This window comes from Anthonomus grandis, chromosome 6, assembly GCF_022605725.1.
Source record: "Anthonomus grandis grandis chromosome 6, icAntGran1.3, whole genome shotgun sequence".
Lineage (NCBI taxonomy): Eukaryota > Metazoa > Arthropoda > Insecta > Coleoptera > Curculionidae > Anthonomus > Anthonomus grandis.
The window spans coordinates 9,974,374-9,996,516 of NC_065551.1; the positions used below are offsets into that span (position 1 = coordinate 9,974,374).

A 22,143-nucleotide genomic window follows, 5' to 3' on the forward strand; every position below is an offset into this window, starting at 1 on the left:
TTTAAAATTGCAAAACACACACAAAAATTATCTTAATTTTAAAAACATTCCTTATGGCATGCTTTGTATCGAGTGTGTTTTTCAAGGAAAAAATGTAATACAACTCAGTACAATCCTTCCTTTATTACACTGGTTTCTTCCGGACTAGCTGTTGCCGGTCTTCTCAGTTGCAACTGCGTGCTATGGTACTTTTGGCTCCTATACTCCTTTTCTCTGTAGCATCTAGGTGCTGGATTAAACGAGTTTTAACTTATTTCAGGATAGGAAAAAATTATTAGGCTTCGGGGAAATGTTGCCAGTTAACTTTGGGCGGAGCCAGAGCCCGAGCCTCACTCCTCGCAGAGAAAACAAAGTCTGAGTGAGAATGAGTATGAGTATGAGTATGAGACATTACGCCTTTCCATGGCCGGTTTTCTCTTGGTCTCAGGAGAAATTCTCCTATTAGGGAGTTGTCCACACTTCTGACTTTTTTCTTAAACTTTGAATGTTTTTTAACTATGTATTCTTGAATTGTATCAAGTTTGCAGTCAGAGTGCAGATCAACATTCCTTATGAAGAAGGGTGCATTAGTGAACATCCTTGAACACTTATTCTGAAACACCTGAAGCTTTCTGATGTTCGTCTTCATGGTATTCCAGAAAATATTTGAGGCGTAATGCAGTTTAGGACGTAGAACCTATTTATAGACCATTAATTTATTACTCAAAGAGAGCTTACTGCTCCTGCAGAGAAAGAAGAGCGGGATGAGGAGTAGAGGGCATGAATGGTTCCCTTGCATGAATTAATTTGCTTTATAAAATGCATTTTAAACACATTTTTTACATTCTTTTTGTCAAAATATACTCCTAGGTACTTTATCTCATCTTTCCAGAGGACCAGCGTGCCCGAAATTGCGAAATTTGGGATGTAGCGGTCATGCTTTTTTGTTATTAGAGTGGCCTCTGTTTTCTTACTATTTATTTTGATTTTCCAGTTGTTTGCCCACTCTATAATTTTATCTAGATGACTGCATTTACACTGATATCTGGACAAAATTATTACAGCTCGCATAGACACATGTGTCGTTCGCGAATAGTGCGACTCACGAATAGTGTGTGCTTTTTGGAATGTCCGCTTGGTATATGTTAAATAAAATTGGTGCCAGCGGGGAGCCTTAAGGAACTCCCATTTTCATCCTGTTAAAGGAGGTGATAGTTGCATTAATTTTAACAGTAAATTCCGTCTTTTTCAGGAAATTTTTAATAAATTTAGTGAACCTTGCAGACACCCCAAGTTTCTGCAACTTATAGATCAAACCGTCATGCCAGACTCTATCAAAGGCCTTTTCGATGTGGAGTGTGATCATGGCGGTAGATCCCTTCGCATTAAATGAATCCACCAGACTCTGTTGTATCCGTGCAAGCTGCAACTCAGTTGATAATCCTCTTGTAAATCCACACTGCTCTTCTGGGATTATTTTGAGTTCATCAACCTCCTCCCATAATCTGCTTAGTACCGTCTTTTCAAAGATTTTTCACAGTGATGGTAGCAGACTAATGGGTCTGTAACTTTCCGGTTTTTTATGTTTTTACCCTGTTTAGGTATTACTACCACAATTGCTTTTTTCCATTCAACCGGAAAATAGCACAGGCTAATACATTTGTTATAAATGGTTTTTATGTCTAAGAGTGTATTGTCAGGTAGTGTTTTCAGCATTTTGTTATTTATTTCGTCATGGCCTGATGCATTCTTATTCATTTGGTCTTTAATTACGTCTCCTATTTCTTGTAGGCTTATACTTTTGTAGTGGTTTTGGTAATAGGTTTAGTGGTAGGTTTTCAAATTGTACGTTTGATAACTCTAACTATCTGGTATATCGGTTAGGTCAAATTGTTCTGTTAATGATCTGTTAAAAGTTTCTGCCTTATCTCAGTCCGAGCATACCAGAAGTGCGTCTTGGTTTTCTATGGGCGGAAACTCTGTTTTTGTTCTCTATCTCAGTATTTTTGAAACCTTCCAGAATTTTGATTTGTCTTCATCGCCATGGTTAAGTTCTTCTAAAAAATTGCCCCATCATTCATATCAGAAGTCGAAGACTTCATTTTTTATTATTTTCCTAAGATTATTTGCAATTCTTTTTGCAGTCTAGCCTGTTTTTCTGCAAGTATATTTCTAAACATTTCCCAGTTGGTGATAAGTTTTTCAGGACAGGGATCTTGCATAGAGGTTTAAGCTACAGTGATTAGGATTGGGATATGATCACTATGGGAGTCCATATTTTCAACCACAATGTTATAGCTTAAGTTTTTTGTGACAGCTATATCCAGAATATCAGGAGTGGTATGGTGATAGTGTGTAGGGTCTTTTGGTGCTACTACCTGTATGGGATTTTTACTTATGTATCTTTCTAGTGTGCGCCTGGGTGCTATCTCTGCTCTGCAGCCCCAACTTCTATTTATTGCATTCCAATCCCCCGCCGCTATGGTAGTGGTGTCTTCTCTAAAAAAGGTGTCTAATGTTTTTGTTGTTAAGTACTAAGATGGTGGCTTATATACTGAGATGATGAGAACCTCTATGTTTCTTAAGAATACTTTAGTTGCTGTGTTTTCTATTGTCGGGTTTGTTTCACCTTGCGGTACTTCTTGATGGGTAATGTTTCTTTTGATTAGTACTTCCGTGCCCCGCTCACTACGTTTGGCCTGTCGTTTCTATAAACTTTGTAGCTCTGTATCTTGAGTTTAGTGTGCGGTCTTAATAAGGTTTCTTGAATCAGCACTATGTCAATGTTGTTATTGTTTAAGAACTCACAAAGTTCAATGTGTTTTGGGTAAAGCGACTGCGCGTTCCAACTGACAATATTTAGGCATTTGGCCGAATCTCCCAGTCTACGAGTTTACACCTAGAAGCAATTTTATCGCTAGATTACTATTTAAGACATTAAGCTTATTGAACCATTTTTTGTAGTATCTATGTAGTAGATTCGTGGTGGATGTAAAGCCCGTTCACCCCATCGTTCATAGAAATATTATGCAAAGTTATATTAATAAATTATTTTAAATCGCAAATATAGAAAATATATCAAAATTAACAAATTGTTAACGTATACTCGACTTACTCAGTAAGGCACAAAAGGAAGGTTAGAGAAGTTTTTTTCAGCTTTATGATATACACGCGCGTTTATTTGCATTGCTAATTCCCTTATCATCTGGTCGTACTGCTTCACATATTTTTGGCAGTCTTTTTTCTTAATCTGACTTTGCATGAATCTCCCATAGGTAAAGTATATTGTTTCCATATTTTCGTATAAGAATTACTACGGGAGAGGATTGATAAGAAGAAAGTAAAAAAAGGTAATAAAAAAAAGACAGGTCAAGAAGAAAATGTAGGTAGTTTAGTTTGAGTATTAAGTAAAAGTACTAAAAAAATTAATAATAAAAAAATCTGAAGTGCAAGAAATAGTTTGAGTTGAATTAATAAATGTAATTAATAAGAATATGAACTTAATGTTCTAATTTACACTATGCTAAATAATAAATTTATTCGTAATAGTAAGGACAAAATAGTCTAAATGAAGATTCTCAGTTTCCACTTTGTTCTGCTTCAAAAAATTGTTTTAATAAAGCTACGAGTAGAAAAGTAAAGAATTCAAAGTTTGCCAATTGTTCCACTGCATTAATTTTTTCCCATAGTTTCTTCCAATTTATTAACTAAATTTTGCATATTTTTCGATGCAGTATCCTAAAACGTAGTACAAGGAGTATAATTTATTAGAGAATAAAAATCCTTCCGTTCTTCATATTGAGAATAATTTTTCCCAAAGATAAATAATCAATCAAATAGCCACAAGCAGCTTGAGTGGCATAAGCGTGATCCGCTATTATCTTGTCAACACAATTATGAACAAATATAAATTATTTTGAGTTCTCATATCTTCAAGTCTAGTTTTGGGTATAATTTTTCCAATAAATCCTATGTGAGATATAAAAAGTGTATTCTTTAACAATCTTTCTACTTTGTTTAGGAGCATAAAATAATTCTATACACAACGTACTATAGTTACTTGGCTCTGCATTAATAAAGGTATGACAAAAATTTGTGAGTTTGAGAATGCTGTTAAAAGTTTGTTTGAAAAAAAATTTGGAGAATTATGCATTACATCCAGCAGTCATCACATTTCGATCATTCCTTTATGGTTGACATAGCAAGCAGGGAAAAATAGCCTAGGTTAGAGGCTCCACCCCGAAAAGATTTGCAAATATGATGCACAGACGGTTTAAGAATGGCTCTCACAGGGCTGTCAGGAGCTGCAGCAATACCGATCAAGGATATGCTTTCTCGCTTGGAAGACATTCGACAGTCTTTCAAATGGAAGTATTCGCTATTCTGGAGGTAGCCATTAGGGAAAAGTCAAACTGGTCCCATAGTGCAGGAATGCGCTGGACACATTGGTCAGGAGGAAGATGGTGTGAATGTGTTGGGTTCCCGGACATAGCGGAGTGGAAGAAAATGAGCAATCGAATAAGTTCGTGAGGCTCGGGTCTACTTTCTTACCGATTGGCCCCGAATCTTACCTTAGACTACATAAGAGACAAATTTCCCATATACTAGATAACTAACTGGTCATGGAAAAAGACTAGAAAAAATCCTGCTATTAAATCCAACTAAATCTAGCATAGCGTGACTGCAGTCCCGACACAGAGGGTTTATAGCAGATCTGATCGGAGTCCTAACAGTTCATTGGAGATTCAACCGACATCTGCATATCTTAGGTGTGGTGCCCAGCCCACTGTGCTCCAGTGATTCCTGTGATACATCTTTGAGAAATATTTGCCTTTTGAATCCAATTACCAATCGATGAGAGAGAAGCTTGAAAAAGTAGAAAAAGCCTTGAAAAGACATAATGACAGGGTACAAAGTGCGATCATTCCATTAACTCTCTAAAGTTTAAGAATTTCTACAAGGCAATCGGCAAAGTCAGAAACCAGATTCCGTCAAAGATCAGTGATTCCGTCAAGATTCAGTAATCGCTAATGCGAGAACCCACACGCCAGTTCAGCAACTGAATCGATGAAAATGCACGATGTCATCGGAAAACACCATCCTGTTCATGACGTACGTCGGTGAGTACTTCTGATATAGTGCCGGACCTGTCAGAAGTGTCTAAAACAGATAGATTAGAGGAGAAGGGAAAGGAAAACTACAACAAAGAGGATAAGGAGGCTATTGCTGTGGATTCTCTGGAACATCCAGCTACAAAGGGTGACTGTGTGAGGGTTCAGAAAAATCTAATAGAATTTGTTCAGTGGAGCTATTTAAGATGGTGGTGATGGCTATGCCATTTTTTTGAAACAGAGAGACTTTTTGAACAGAGAGAAGTTTTAATTTTTATAATTTGTTTGCATCGGGATTCTTTGATTTAGGTCCTGTTTTGTGTTTTGGAAAAGTAATTTTATTTTAGCATAAGGAGTACATAAGCAACCATTGCCAAAATCTTTTGGAAGAATTGGTCTCCTCTGAAGGCTGTTTTGTAACATTTTTTAAGTAGAGTTTATAGAAGTTTCGGGTTCTTGTTGATTGTTTTGCGCATATACTTCATATTGAAACTGGGAATTATTTTGATGAACCTCATCATCAAAAGTTTTGGGTTCTTTGAAATCACAATAATAATTATCATCATAATATTAATTAGTCTTACTATTATATAATTCTTCGGATATAAAATTACGAGAGTCTGAGAGCACAAAGCGATTTGGTCTATTTTAGTAATTTCGTTGTGAGTAATTAGGGATATAAGTTTACTTAGATTGAATATTTTTAAAATTATGAAAGAATTTTCTAGAAGTTATACTCGCGTCGGTCGAGGAAAATCTTTTTCTCTCATTTGATTTGTCCTAAGAACGTTTTGATTTTGGGGTGGTCAACCAAAGGCATGCGGTTTGTGGGCAAAGGACGTTGATGTAAAATTCTAGGGCGTATAGAGACTGGTTTTGATGAAAAAATATTTTGTCTTATAAATAGATCATAGGGTGTATTTGAGTTAGAGTTATTATGATTATTTAAATTGGATTGGACATAGTTGGGCTGCTATATAGATTTATTAAAATTTTCATTTTTCGAGGTTTATTAATTTAATTATTATTCTGAAAGTATAAGCAATGATTTCCTTGATTTACAATTCAGAAGCTTCGGCTAAGGTTCTGGGCCGCATACAACAAATATTAGTCCCTAAAGGCCCTTTAAGACCTAATACAAAACTAAAAATTCTGAGTATATTTTACGTTTTACATTTTTAGCAACATCTGTAATTTTATGGCTACCAATATATGAATAAAGTAAATTAATAAGTGCAGTACTCTATCATAAAATTGATTGGGATTTTCATTTAAATTTTTCCTAAGCATAACAAAATTGCGATTAAGGTAGTTTTGCTCTTTGATCAGCATAATTTCTTTGAAGAGTTAGTTTAAGGTCATTCCAAGTACTCACAATTTGAATATTTACCACAATTTTAGCATTTCAAGTTAATTCACCTATTAAGAAATTAAGTATGGCTATGGTGAGTCAACTAAATAGATTCTCCGATTATTCAGTGCAACGCTTAATTCATATATATTTGGCATTAACGTCATTTCTATAAGAGACATCTCCAAAAGTGGTCGTGTTCAGCTTTCAATTTTCGATAAATTCACTGCAAATACTTTCACCAAACTTTCATCAAGTGTCGTATAGTCCGATTAATCGTTAAATTATTACAAAATTACATGCTAACTGTGTTAGCTAGTTCAATTGACTAACCCAATAATAAACAATGAAACAGTTTTGTTATAATAAAATACAGGGTCAGCAGCTAGTGGCTTCTATGGTTGTACAGGGTGCCTCGTCAAATAACTCGCAACAAAAAAGCATACCCGTGATAGCAGCAGGAAAACCTGCACTGGTAGAGTTTTATTATATCAGACAAAATTCAATTTAATTAACGAAAGAGATATAAAACAATATAATAATAGGATAAAGTGACAATTTTCGACATGACCATGTTTGCGCGTAGATTGCAGGAGACTGGGTTATCGGATTTTAATGATGATCCACTACTACATAGGTAATTGACTGTTCTTTAAAAACGTAATAAAGGCTGTTCAGCGAGAAAATGCAGAAAACTTGAAAAAAAAACCCATTTAAAATAAAACATTTCTACTTTAAACCTCAGTATTTTTTTATTAGTGTAATAAAAAAATAATATATAAAAAAGTATGTAGGTAATTTTATGTAGACGAAAATGATACATCGTTTGTTTATAAGCAATAAATAAGAGCCGAGATATTTGTGAAATCATGAGAAAAATATTTGCATAATTTCACAAAAAATGTTTGAACGCTGCTGCAAATTTGAATTTAACATTCCTTAATAGTCCTTTATCGAATTTTGTATATTACTAAATTTAAGCATGGTAACGCAAATTAAGGACATTTTTGAAGACAGTTCTACTGGCCTACATGTTAGGTAGATATGTAAGTTACTTAATTTAAATACAGTGTTCAAACACGTCTTAGGTAGTTAGATATAAATTTAACTTTTTAATGGAAAGAAACTGGTATTAACATAGTATAAAAATTACATATATTATGTTGCTGAGAAATTTAGTCTTAAAATAATAAATGGAATGCATTGCTTTTTCAAACGATTTTTCTTTGTTTCAGATTTTCTTCAAAATGCAGCTTCGGCCTTTGCTTAGTATCATATTTATTTTAATAAACTTAAAAGCGAGTTATTTGGTATCACTTACTAAATCAAGAAGATTGCCTCAAAGAAACAACCATAAAAATATATCTGGACTATTGGATAGTTTATTAAATGGTTACGATAATAGTATTAGACCGAATTTTGGAGGTAAGAAAATGTCAAAGTTAATTTTGTTTTAAATTTACTGATAGCTGTTTCATATAAGAGAATTTTAAATATAATTATACTCTTGCATATCATATATTGGATAAAAATTGGTCTTTCTTGGCGTAGTATAGTAAATTCTTTTCAGCACTATAAAATAGTAGATGATATTACTTAAATCGTTATTTTACCTATTATTATATATTTATATATTATATATTTTATTTTGCTTATTTTACCGGTACTTGTAAAGAAAATTCCCCAGAGATTTGAGATTCAAGACGCTTCAAAATCACGTGTAAAATGTATAAAACTAAATCCATTATTATTGATTTTAAATGCGGTTGACTAAAAATTTATTGTAATTTTTTAATTTTTTTTTTAATTTGTAGTCTAAATAATGTTTAGGTTTTTGGTTTCTGTCAGTATTTTTACAAAATATAATGATGACAAATTATAAGTTTTATGTTTTGGTCGTTTAAATTTCAAAAGTAGGGTGTATCTTTGGTACCAACATCAAGATAAAAACTAACTATATCTCTGTTAATATATTTATTTATTTAGGCCTTCACTATTACACAATTAACATTTGAAATAGAGATCAAATTTGGTTATTCTACCAGCCGCTTTCGTATTGAACAAAGCTATGGGAAACTTAATTAATTAACTTTTTTTAATAGGTTTTAAATTATGATTTTAGCGGTTAAACCGATCAGGAGATCTACCAGATATTTAAAATATTAAAACGCCCATATTTCCTTTGGTCAATGGTAGCCTCTTGATTGTTCAAATTTACGCTTGTGTCGTTTGCAAAAAAATGTTAATTTAATTGTGAATGAGGAATTATGATTTTGCCATCGTGTACCGATATTGTTAAAACAAGATTTTATACTAGAAAATTAATATACAGTAGCAGGAAATTTTATTAAAGCAGAAAAAAGTATTTAAATTTTCCCACAAAAAAATTTTTTGCGATAGCCTTGTTCTCTTTTATTTCTCCCATTTTTCAGCGACTGTGATTTTCTTTACGGTTTCTGTTTGACTCCGATTAACTCTTCTCATAAGTACCAATAGGCAATCCACACAAATCTTGGAGACTCCCAAGTCCAAATTTTTACTTCGCACCAAATAAAAATATTACAATAAAATATTTTTTTTACAACATTTACTCAATTATTACAACAAACATTAAAAATCAGTTAATATACAAATATTTTATATTATTAACATGCAACATTTATTTTCTTAATTAACGATAATATAAAAGCATAAACATTTTTAATTAAAAACATTAATAAATTAATGAACAGCGTTGATTTTCCCAATAAAGCCGATCATATCCATAAACATAATTAATTGTAACTATTAGTACATTTTAATTAATACACTTTCAGAATTATCAAAACAGCAAATCATTTTTAATGTTCTTTTTTTTGACACTGGCAGGATGCATAAAATTATGTACTTTATAACTTTCGTAAAAAAATATATATAATATTTTCTTTATTGGATAAATATATTATAAGAATCTTCATTTATTCTTATGGCAATATAAAAAAAGTTTAGCCTTGTTTAGAGAAGGAGTATTATCAACAATTTTTTGATAAGAAATTGTTTTGAATTTTGAACTTGTGCTTTAATAGAATCCGTAATAAATAAACGAGTTTCATAAGAGCTGTTATTATACCGGATGGTGCGTCGCCGAGCGGAACATAGGAAAACCCATGTAAATTTTAAGGGGGTCAATTATTGGCTTCCATGTACATTTTATAGAAAAAATGTAAGATAACTTTTTAAAGAGACCAATCTGGCAAACCCTTGTGCAACGTTTCAAAAAATGTTAATAAGCGAATCTTGAATTATTCAATTAGATGTAATTGCAAAATTAGCAAATTTTCGGTTCAGGTAAAACCAAACGGGCACCGGTAAAATGAATATTGCCGCTGACGTGAGGAAAAGTGTCAATAAATCAGTGACAGTCGATATTTAAAAACAAGTATGAATTATTTAATCGACGAAAAAATCGCCATAATTAAGTGGCATTATGCGGGAAACAGTTTTAGAGTAGTATCTGAAATGTTTTCAGTTTACTTCGAATATATGGTTGTGAGATTGATAAAACGAAAGAAAAACATTTCTTGTATTCGGCTGTACGTCAGATTTGACAAAGCCTTAAAACAAATTGTTTGCTGGTGGCTGGTGTCTGGTTTTCTTATTGTCAAATTATCTTAAATTTTTTCTGTAAAATGTACAGGGAAGCCAATAATTGACCCTCTTAAAATTTACATAGGATTTCCTATGTTCCGCTCGGCGACGCACCACCCGGTATGTTTTAAAATAATATACCTTTTTAATTCAGAATTCTTCTTAAGTGCAATGTTCTATAATTTTTTAGAAATATTTTTTATTCTTTAAACCAAAAAATGTGAGCTCCAGAGGCCATCTTATAACGTTCAGAATTCAATATGAAAGAAAATGAAGAAAAATAATTGCAATGTCTTGTAATAAATTATTAAAGGATAATACTATAAAACCTTTGAAGGCATAAATAAAAGTTATCTTGTTCAATATTCTGTGATATATATTCATAGTATTTTACCCGTTAGAAAAGTTTAATAATAGGTACTTACCATGTGTGATCTTGACGAAATATGATCTTTATTAATGTTATCATTTAAGTATCGTTACTCCGTGCTATAAAATATTAATGTATAGAAGTAATATATAGATTTACGTAATTCTAGGAGAGTACCTACTTTTTTAATGTTCTTATCATTATTTTTTAACCAATCATGTAAATTCTATATTTTTGTTTTGTTTAAATTGGTTTTATTATAAGAATAAATTATATTAATTGGTTTAGCTAACTGGTTCATGAAATATATCTGTAAGAGTTGTCCCTTCTCTTAATAAACAATTTTTATTAATCAATCACCAAAAATAATGAGTTATAAACGTTACTAAACGTTAATAAACGTTAATTTACTCTAGTAAAAAAAATATAAGTTGGATAATTTTTAATAAATTAATTAGTAATAAAAATGTAATTGCTTTAAATACCCTTGTACAATAACATCCAGATTTTGCTTTATTATGGCTCTAAAAACAACCCAAAACCTAAAGTATAGCTGCCAAAATATTTAAGAGGGCCAATCCAAAGAAAACAATTAAATGAATTTAGAAAAATTGCATTTACGGCTTTGCATTGCCACTTTTACTACTCTGCATTAAATTCAGCATACTACTTATAATAAAATTAATAAAGTTCTTCTCAATAACAAGATCTCACTTTAAGATTTTAAAGTTATGTAAATCTAAAATAAAAACGGATGCGCCGCAGAAAAATAACATGAAAAAACCATATCAAGAGCTTATTGCTGTTTTTAGTAATTTTAATTACGTGTTACAGTTTCAGAGCAAGGATATTTTGAAAATATTTTTTATATTTTTGTGTTAAAAATCATAAACTGTACCAGTTTTTTAATCTTTTATATATAAAAAAACAAATTGCTTTTCGACTAATATTACGTTTATCTTTTATGTAGTAATACTACCTTCATATTATTTTGATATCATCTACAATTTATTTAATATGACAACTTGGTCGTTAAATTTTATCGTTTAGCATAATTTTACTGAAAAGAATTTTTATAGAAACGAGATATTTTCAATTAGATTACTGCTTTAAAAAGTTACCACTTAGTGTTGGTATATAAAGATGACGTGTCCAGATAATATTACCATCACATAGACCATTTTTATCCTTAAATCAATTAAAAATGTTTAAATTTTTACCGGAATTTTTTTTGTTCAAATGTTAAGTGCAAAGTTTTTTAACCAAACTAATGTTGTAATGGCTAAGGCGAATTAAATAACAGCTGGTACTTTTCAGGGCCACCTGCAATTATTGAAGTCGATATAATGGTTAGGAGTATGGGACCAGTATCAGAGATAGATATGGCAAGTAATAATATGTCTACTATGTTTGCTAAGAAAAACAAACCTTTAAATTATTTAAGTCACATGTCTCAAATATATATTAAAATAAATAGCTTGAAAAATATCGTTAGTCCTGAGGAAATTAATCTTAGATCAATAATAGGCCAGGTAATAAGATATGGAAATTTAAAATTTAGTTGCTAAACGTCAATCACGGTTAAGAATATTTCATTGCTATTCAATGGCACTAAAATTATAAACTCTTTTGTTTTCTCAAATGAGCAAAAATTAAATGAATATTATTTTATGCATTTTTATTTAATTGTTTTTTTTCTTTTACTTGGGGTAGCTATACTTACAGTATCACATATAATTTGTGCTGTCAATTGGGACAGCTCTATTTTCTTTTCAAATTATTATTAATATTGTTATGGTTATGCAGGTGAATTTATTTTGTAACTTAATTTAATGCCCCACTTTAACTTTAATTTATTTTGTTGAGTTAATGGCTTAATACGGTAATTAATGTGGTTTTCGATTTTAATTTTTAATAAATTAGGTTTTTTATTATATTCTAGAGAACAGTGGTCGTGAGGCGAGCATATCTCTGTATTTACCTCAATTTCTTTTTTATTATTTTAATTGATACATATCAACTCCTTTAGATCCTTTTTCCTTCCCTTAAATATCGCTTATTATTTCCCATACCAATATAGGATCTTTACTGGCAAATTTCTCAAATTTTAAAGACTATGTTCTTCATTTTAACATAGATATTTTAGCAGTAACTGAAACCTGGTTACACTCAGGAATTAATAGTACTGATATTAATATTACTAATTGTAATATTGCGAGATGTGATAGGCAAACGAGGCGAGGGGGTGATGTCGCTTTTGACGTAAAATCAAATATTACATTTCTAGTTTTATGTACAATAATGCTTGATTTTGTTGAGTACATTTGGATAAAGGTTACTTCAGGCTTTTTGAAGAACTAAATTTAATGGTAATTTATCTTGTAAGGAAACATGGGCTGAGCTAAAAAAACTTAATATTACAAAAAATAAGCAAAGATGCATTCCAACGCATCTATATAATATTAACGAAATAAATAACTTTTTTTCATCGACATGCACTAACACCAACCAGACCAAAGTCTACTTGACTTTTATATAAATAATCTTAAAAATAATGCTTAAAATATTTTTAGTTTGAGGGTTGTGACAGAGGAAGAGTTAATGCGAATTATTTTACCAATAAAAAGCAAAACATACTAATGCGACTACCTTAATATTACAATGATTTAATTTTGTTGTCCAATTATTATTTCTTTTTTACTTCATATAATAAATAAATGTATAACTAAAAAAATTTTCCAAATATGTGGAAGCATGCTTACGTCACACCTTTGCCTAAAATATCGCAACCTAAGGAATTGAAAGATCTGCGCTCAATAAGCATTCGTCCTGTAGTTTGTTTTTTAGATTCACCTTGCTATTTATAATCCTCGTGGCTTAATAAAGTCTTAAGAGATATTACAGCATTTGATAACGTTTACTCCACTAAAAATTCTATAGATTTTGCTGACACCCTTAGGATTACATCAATATCTGAAAAACGATAATAATATCTTTAGATGTTAAAACCTCTTTCCAAGTATACCTCCCAAGGGTTGCGTTGACTTGTCTTGAATTGCTTAAATAAAACCTCCTTACCTAAACTAATTATAGATAACCTAATCTCTTTATTATCGATTATTCTCGACCAATACTTTTTAAAATTTAACGATTGTTTCTTCAAACAGACTAATGGGTTGGCGATTTTTATGCATAACCTGGAGAGTAAGATAATGTGCAGTACCTTTGCCAAGAACATTGTTTTTTACAAACGGTATGTGGATGATGTCTGTTTGGCCTGGAGTGGGGATGAACTCAGACTGAATAGTTTTTTGTATTTTTTAAACTCTCTACAATCTACATCCTTGCATAATTTTTACCTTAGAAAAAGAAAAAGACGTAAGCTTCTTTTTTTAGACCTTTTGCTGACTAGAGATAACAACAAAATCACATTTGATATTTATAGAAAACCTTCCTCGATGGACAACATTATCCAGTTTGATTCTAATTCCCCGTATTCTCAAAAATTTGCTGCATTTAACTCCTTTTTCTACCGGTTATTCAAAATACCATTATCAACAAGCGCTTTTCAAAAAGAGTTAGCTACAATTAAACAGATAAGAAGCAGTAAATAATGGGTTTCCATTAAGTATAATTAATAAAAATTTATTTCAAATTTTATAATAAGTACAAGCTCTCCTATAATTTAATCCATAACACCAGCACTAAAAATTCTAGATTTCATTGCCTCACTTACTTTGATAGTATCTCCTCCCGATTAGCAAAATTTTTTAAAAACTATAATTTACAGATATCATTCAAAACTTAAAACACATTATTTAATAAGCTCGTAAACATTAAAGATAAAAGAGAACCCTGTCCCAATTGGGAGTCTCCCTTAACTGCGGGGACTGTAATGCCGTTTACATTGGTGAGTGTGGAAGTAAAAAAAAACGAAAGTGCAGGAACACATAAGAGAATATAATAAACACAAAGATACTGAAATCACCGAGACAAAATCGGCTTTTGCAAGTCATTTATTGTCCTCAAAACACTTTCCTTCCATCCCGGAAAATGTAAAAATCTTTCATGAGTACCCCAAGGGAAAGAAGCTTGACTTATTTGAGAAGATGGAGATCATAAAAGCAAAAAGGAGTCCTGTACTGCCTTGTGTGAATGATTTTTTTACCTTCGAATCGCATTTAATTTTTAACAATATTCATCGCGACCTGGATAGCACGTAAGTTTAGCGCTTGCCTACGAACCCGATGGTCGCTGGTTCATTTCTCGACCAAGTCATATTTCACTTTTTATTTTGCTTTATTTCCGTTCTCCCGTTCAACTTAACCTCATTCTGCTAGTTTTGTTTACTTTTATTTTATTCAATTTTGATACCGGATGTAATGTGAACGTCAGCATTATTTTTTATTTTTCATGTATTTATTTTTGTTTCAACTTAAATGTTTGTGGTGTTAATCTAATAGCTTTACCGGTAAGTCTATCTTAACATTGTAATTTATATCTTTGCATTGCTGTTTTTGTAATAGGGTTGCCTTCTTTTTTCTTTTAGATCTGACGACGCCTTAGAGCGAAACATGTGTAATCGTTTTTAAAAAATAAACATAATTTGAGACCATTGACTTTGTGTCCCTCCAATCTCTAAATTTCCATTCACCAACATCAAATTACAGTTTCCAAACAACCTCATTTAAAAATAAACCCTACAAAATCTTTAGTTACCTTATTTGGAGGACATAAAAGCCACAGATCTAGAAAAGCTGGGAACTCAAAATAAACATACCTAGACACCCCTATTATAATAACTAATACTTTGAAATCCTCAGGTCTTTTTATTGATTCTGATCTTCGATTTCATGAGCATATAACTGATAAATTAAAGAAAGCGTATAGTGCACTTAAACTTAACTACAACCAAAGAAAAATCTTAGGTCAAGACTTAAAAAGCATCTTTGTGATTCTTTAGTGTTATCCAATTTCAACCATTGTGATATTGTGTATGGACCATGCTTAGATCAAGTCGACTCTCGTAGAATTCAAAAAGTGCAAAATGCATGCCTTCGCCTTATTTTTGGAATTCGTCACCGAAGTCATATATCTCATAAGCCTAAGGATATAGGATGGTTAAATATGTTCAATCGTCGAAAATTACATTTTGCTTCTCTTAGTTACAAAGTTTTAAAATTAAAAAGACCTTGATATTTATACAGTAAAGTCCAGTTTCGAATAAATGCTCACCACCGAGGCTTTAGACAAATACTTACATCTACTAATTATTCCATTTAACATTTCAACATCTGTCTTATCCTTTGCTACCTTTAAAAAACAAATTAAACAATTATTATTCTCTCACCAGTAAAAAAATAAAAAAAAATAAAAATAAATATATATATAATTTTTTTTTCATTCGTAATATATATGTATTTATCATGACATTAATCCTTTTCCTTCCATTTCCCGTTCCTTATCCCTTAATGCATTAAATATGTGTATATCTGCTTGCTTCATGCTGCTTGCATTTTTAACTTACATTATCTATCTAAATGTTAATATCTATTAACATTTTTATATAAGTTTTTTTTTCACTTTAAAGCGTCATTTTTATATTTTATTATATTTGTTAATAGGTATTTACTTGAGCCTAAACAGTTTCTGGCATCGCCTGAAAGCTGCACTGACATGGCCTTTCATTTTTAATGTTCTATTACTATTTTCCGTATATATAATTATAAATCTGTCATAAAAATAATAAATTTTGTTTATTATTATTATTATTATTATTATTATTATTATTATTATTATTATTATTATTATTATTATTATTATTATTATATTGGTATAAGTTTCCCTACAGGATAGCGTGATAATTATTATACATACAGGGTGTCCCGGGAAATATGGGAGATCTCTTGTATTCAGTTAGAAATTAATGATGCATGGATATGGAACTTTCCTATAAAAAATTGCTATAGGGCCTCCCTACGAACGCAAACGAAAACGCATTTTCTTAAATTACTTTTGCAGTACTAAATATATTTTAAAAAATTGTACGTGATCAATACTACTAAGGACCTTTTAAAACGAAGTCCTTAAAATACATTTACTAGGTTGTACATTATATTGCTTAAATTTTTAACATCCTGTATAATAAAGAGTCTTAAATAATAAATATGGATAGCTTAAACCTTAAACTAAAGAAAAGGTATTCTTGTTCACTATCGATAAAATAAACCATTTTGCAGAAAAAAAAGGAGTGACTGCTTTATATTAAATAAAAGGGACCATGATACGTTCTTTTCTTCATATCTTCATGTTTCATAGTTCATATGTTTAATTTTAAGTTGTTTAACCTAGCTTTCAAAACTTTCCATTTTTCACATTATTTATACAAATTGTGTAGTGACACACAGGAACTATGGAACGGTGAAAAAATGGAATATGCTCAGTCTGCAATTTAGGATGGTCTGATGTTGTTATGGCTTGGTTAGCTGAAGAGTGCAATATGTCACTCCTCCACACTTAGAACGAATTTTGTAGGGTAGGATCTTCGGCATCGGCGGCTATAGTCCGCTTCCTGCAGAGTTTCTACAAAGTTTATATAAAGTAAATATACAGGATGATTATTCGCAGAATGGGAATATGATACGGGTTTGGAAGTGTACTATCCGCCAAGGAAACTATTGGACTGAGTACTAGCATATCTAGGTGCAGACTTTCTAATTAAATGTAAAATTTTCGAATGTAAAATTCGAAAAAAAAAACTTTTTTTCGATTAAATCGTGATTTTAATCTAAAAAAATGCAAAATTTTTGGTAATATTCTGTTATTAGTGGTGGTTTTTAATAGTGAAAGCTATCCGATTTATTATTAGTTGCATTGCAATCATTTGAATGATATAAATTTTAGCTACTTATACCGTCTAACCATACTTAAAACTGCATTTTTTTCGTCATTAAGGGTGGTTTTTAAGGGTTTAAGTTTTAAAATATTGATGTGTACTATAATCCCCAATGTAAAACTATATTTATTTTGCATATTTATATGAATTCTAGGTTGTAAAACACCTATTTTCGTTTTATTTGAATTTTAGTGGTTTGTTCTTTCATCCCCTATTTAAAAAGCAAATAATTAGGCATTTAATAAGTTTTTTTTATTTAACTGCCTTTTTATATTTCACTGCTACCGAGTTCCATATGCTGAATGTTGTTATCACATTATTATGTAAATTTTATTAAATATTTAAAAAATGGGTATATTAACGAAGTTATTATTAATTAAGTGTATGTAATATTAGGTAGGTAGTTTCTTGGTCAGTTAAGAAGAGAGCATGAAAGGAACGTAAAGCTAAGATTTAATTGTGTACATTCTAATAAACTTAATTTTAAAGCTATCTACCAAGTGTTTTTCTTACAGTTATTTGTTCAAAAGAGATACTTAATAATATTCTTTCAATTTCATTTTAACAATAATACAAAGTGCCTTTAATTTCAAAAAATTCCATATATTACACGCTGCCCGCCGCGACGTACAAAAATATTCCTTATTAAAAATGTTTCAAACATCCCCCGTATCGTAAAGGATTGCCGTCGAAACTAAATAATGATTTACGACCGCGTAAAAAAAGTCGGCACTGTTTAGAAGTCCCTACTTCAAACGGCCGCAAGAGAGTGAACCTACTGTCTTGTTCTTTATACTGTGACTGCGCTTACCGCCATATCATTGCGAACTAAATCCTATAGAACTGATATGGGCGCAGGTAAAAGGATTTGTAGCAAGACAAAACACGACTTTTAAAATGAAAGATGTTAAGCTACTGTTTGATCAAGCCATTACGGAAGCGACACCAGAGAATTGGCAAAAAGCAGTCCAGCATGTAATTAAGCAAGAGGACAAAATGTGGGATCTTGACAACCTCATCGATTAGACAGTCGATCCTTTAATTATAATGTCAAGAGGTGATGACAGTTCGTCAGATGACGAAGAAGACTACAATCTATTATAATTTAAAATTGTTATACACTGTTCAAAAAGTGCCAGATCCAAAAGTGACATTTTCAACTGTTTTACTCTACATATTATGTTCAATAAATTTGTGAAAAAAATATATTATTCCATTTAAACAAAAGTAACTTTCTAAAATAAAATAGCATTTAAGTACATTAATTATAAGGTAAAAAACAAGTCCCAGTTGCACGCCTTTGGCGAACCGTTTTCAATGTTTATCAGTGGGTAACAATGGGCAAAACTCATAAATTGACCCAAAACCGGGTGGCACTACCTGCAATCAACGAAAAGAAAGAATTTTACATTGAAACTAATACCTAACTAAGGTAGTGGCATAAAATATTGGTGGATCACCAGGTACCACTTTTGCATACCTAATGAGGTTTTATTGCTCTACACACTTCTGAAATAGAGTATAAAAACCAGCATTTGTTTCTTGTAATAGATTTAGAAAAAATATTGTTTTTTTACTAAGAATATCCCTTTTAGTTCTTTTACCTCTGTTTGTTCTAGGCAATGTACTTCGAGCTTTTCGGCATCAGGAAAAACTGCTAAAAATTGGTTTAGTTCAGGAAACAGTTCTATATAGTTGTCTTGAATTTGAAGTTTAACAAAACGGCATGCTCTAGCTTGTTGTTGAGTTAAACGGTCTATTTCGCAAGATATATTTAGAGTTGACTGTAGGGTATTTGAGCAATAATACGGCTTACTTCCAATGCACATGTCAGAGGCCTAATTTGCTCGGCATTTTTAGATGTCAGAAAATATTTTATTTTCGGAAATATAGCAAAAAAATCTGAATTGACTTTAGTAGGAGCTGAAAAGAAATAGTAAAGGTCAAAATTAGTTTATACTCCATTGAAAGTGACATAAAATATGTTAATGTGTTAAAATCTATTTTGCACGAGATTTTTATTATATATTTTTCCAAGTTTACTAAAAGTTATTGAATTTTCGATGTCTTGCAGGGTATTTAGTATAGAGTTATATGAAGCTAATAGCTGATTTAATAGGTTTTTAGCAAAAAGCACGTTTCTAAATAGAGCATGTTCCTTAATCATTTCAAGTTACAATATTCGTGATTTTAAGAGAAGTTTTTTTGAAAATAGAACCTAAGCCATTTACTAAACCTCGCTTGGTGCGGTTAAGTTTATGAAATCGTATAATTTCAGTTTTCCAAAAAATACAGTTTTGGGGGCGAGGACCTAAATCTAATAAACTGAAAACTAAGGGTATCAAATTCATTATATAGCGGTTCTAAATTAAAGTAGAGTACAAAGGTGTGTTCGGTTTGCTGTAGTTTTGCGGGTCCTAGAATAATGGGTAGGACACCTAGGTTATTGGTAATGTTTCTTATTTCTGTTCCTTCTCCGACCGTGAGGAACCTGACATATTTTTAAATGTGTCAGGTTTCTTTTTAGGTCTTTTGACATTAGAAAGGTGTATTTTTTCTGCGGTATTTCCGTGTTTTACGATTAGTTTTGCGGTTTTAAGAGCGGGATCAATAGAGACAATTTTTTCATGTTTATATTTATTTAGAGTTTTACTTTACTTGTGTGTATTTTTAACATACACAGTTTCGAGTATTCTGAGTAAGTCTTCGTCGTTTTCATTGACTTTAGTTGTATCGGCTTGTTTTTTTTGAATGTCGTTATTGATTTTTTCGTATAATATTTTTATTTTATTACCGTATTGAGAAATATAATTATTTACAAGTTGATTGTCAATATTTACATTAAGTGAAGAATTTGGGGTCTAAATACCCAATAATAATTTGATAGGGTTTTATATCACGAATTGAATAGTATTATTATATAATTAAGAATAGCATAATTTATCTTAATCTTTATCGGCTCGTTTTTATACTAATTTTGATTATTTAATAATTTGGTGTGTTCCACTAGGGTGGAATGAAAACTTTTAATAATTCCATTTGACTCAGGTATTGGGAGTTAATAAAATGTATGAATTGCCAAAATTTTCGATATTATGGAATTTTTAAATTCTGAGCCGTTGTCGGAAATAATTTGGTCAGTCACGCAGTAGCGAGTAAAATATTTTATTAATTTATTTGCAACTTCTATTACTTGTGATGAATTTAATTTATATGCCTCGGCATATTTAGAAAAGACATTTATGATTTTTAAGAATTTACACTTTTCCTGTCTACATGAAAGAAATACTGTCTACATGTAGTATTTGAAATGGTTTTGTCGCTGTTGGAATAATGTTGAAATTTAATTTAAGGTGTTGTCTATCATATTTTGTAATTTGACATATCTCGCACTCTGATATAGACTTAAATCGATTTTTGTTGCTTGAACATTTTTTATACGTTTTTCTGTTTCTTCTATGCCTCTATGGTTTATTTTGCCTTCGTGGTGATTTTGAATAACATTTTTTATCTCATTATCTGTGGTGATGTCTAATAGGTTTTTGGTATATTTTATCATAGATATATGGGAGTTTTATTAAATTATTTTTGAAGCATATTTCTGAATTTTTCATATAATGCGTCTTTAAAATAAAAATAGTATTTCATTTTCGGAGCTATGCTTTCCTTAATAAATGTAACCATTATTTGTTCGTACGTTTTTTTTTGAAAATTGCACGTGTTCTTTTCTTTGTCTTATACAGGCACGTTTGTTTTATTGTTTCGGCTGGTAAAAAACTTACCTCTGAATTTTTTCTGTAATTTACTGGGCAACCTACAACTGACATTCCTATAATTGGGTTCTCGTAATTTGAATACACGGTGGCGTCATCTTCGTCTGCATTTTCAGGGCTATGTAAATCGCCTGTATCGACTATTAGAAATTCATTTTCTATTCTATTTTGTTGAATTTCTTGGTTAAATTGGTCTATAAAATCGCTTAGAGAAAAATTTGGTAGTTCTACGCGATATAAAGCGGCAGTATTTCTATTTAAAATTCCCTTTTTATATACTATTTCATAGTCAAATTCCTCCAATTTTATACGCCATCGAATCAACTTTGAGCTTCAATCTTTTAGAAAAAATAGCCATTAAGGGGGCTTATGATCTGTTCTGATTTTAAATTTACGCCCGAATAGGTACGGCCTAAAATATTGAGTGGCCCATACTATCGCCAGTAACTCTTTCTCAATCGTAGAGAGTAGTTGATTTTTGACTCGTTAAGGGTTCGCCTAGCGTATATATATCGTCCTTTGTTTTAATGAGGTGTTTAATCTTACTCATAAAGTTTAGTTTAGTTTAGAGGAGGACTCTTTATGAAATGTATTTTATGCTCTTGCGATGAATTTAACATGGAGCAAATAGCAACATTATTCTTTACTGCGACAAGGCACTCGGGGACTTTAACATAATCAAATTTCATGTGCGGTACTATCGCAGATCCTTTTTCTACATTTTTAACAATAAGTTTTACAATTTGATCTGACTTTGGTTTTGCAAGTGTAAAATTGGTGTCATGAGTCATCAAATTTAGTTATCACATTATAATAATAGAACTTTATTTAACTTTCTGAGATACAAAGCATAATATTATTTAAGTCGATTATCGCTTTTAATGTTTTAAGATTGTCTACACCCAGTAGGCAATCAAAATAATTATGAAAGTCAAAAATATAAAATTAGAAGTCTGAGCTTTGTTTCAAATTAAATATTTTTGAGCTTGGTATCAGGGTGCTATAATTTTCGGTTGATGTGCCATGAGCTGTTAAAA

General features: G+C 31.1%; 1 protein-coding gene across 3 annotated transcripts in view; it reads left to right on the forward strand.

Moving 5' to 3' along the window:
• The window catches only part of LOC126738054 (gamma-aminobutyric acid receptor alpha-like), a 332,395-nt gene that overhangs the window by 103,861 nt on the left and 206,391 nt on the right, over positions 1-22,143 (forward strand). Inside the window, exons 1-3 of one of the 3 annotated variants that reach the window (XM_050443225.1) lie at positions 7,404-7,487; positions 7,677-7,866; positions 11,756-11,823. In XM_050443225.1, coding sequence (XP_050299182.1) covers positions 7,473-7,487; positions 7,677-7,866; positions 11,756-11,823 — 273 coding nt within the window. In that variant the 5' untranslated portion in view covers positions 7,404-7,472. Of the gene's footprint in view, positions 1-7,403; positions 7,488-7,676; positions 7,867-11,755; positions 11,824-14,816; positions 14,910-22,143 lie in introns of those variants that run through there. The other 2 variants (XM_050443226.1, XM_050443228.1) reach the window with 2 other exon arrangements.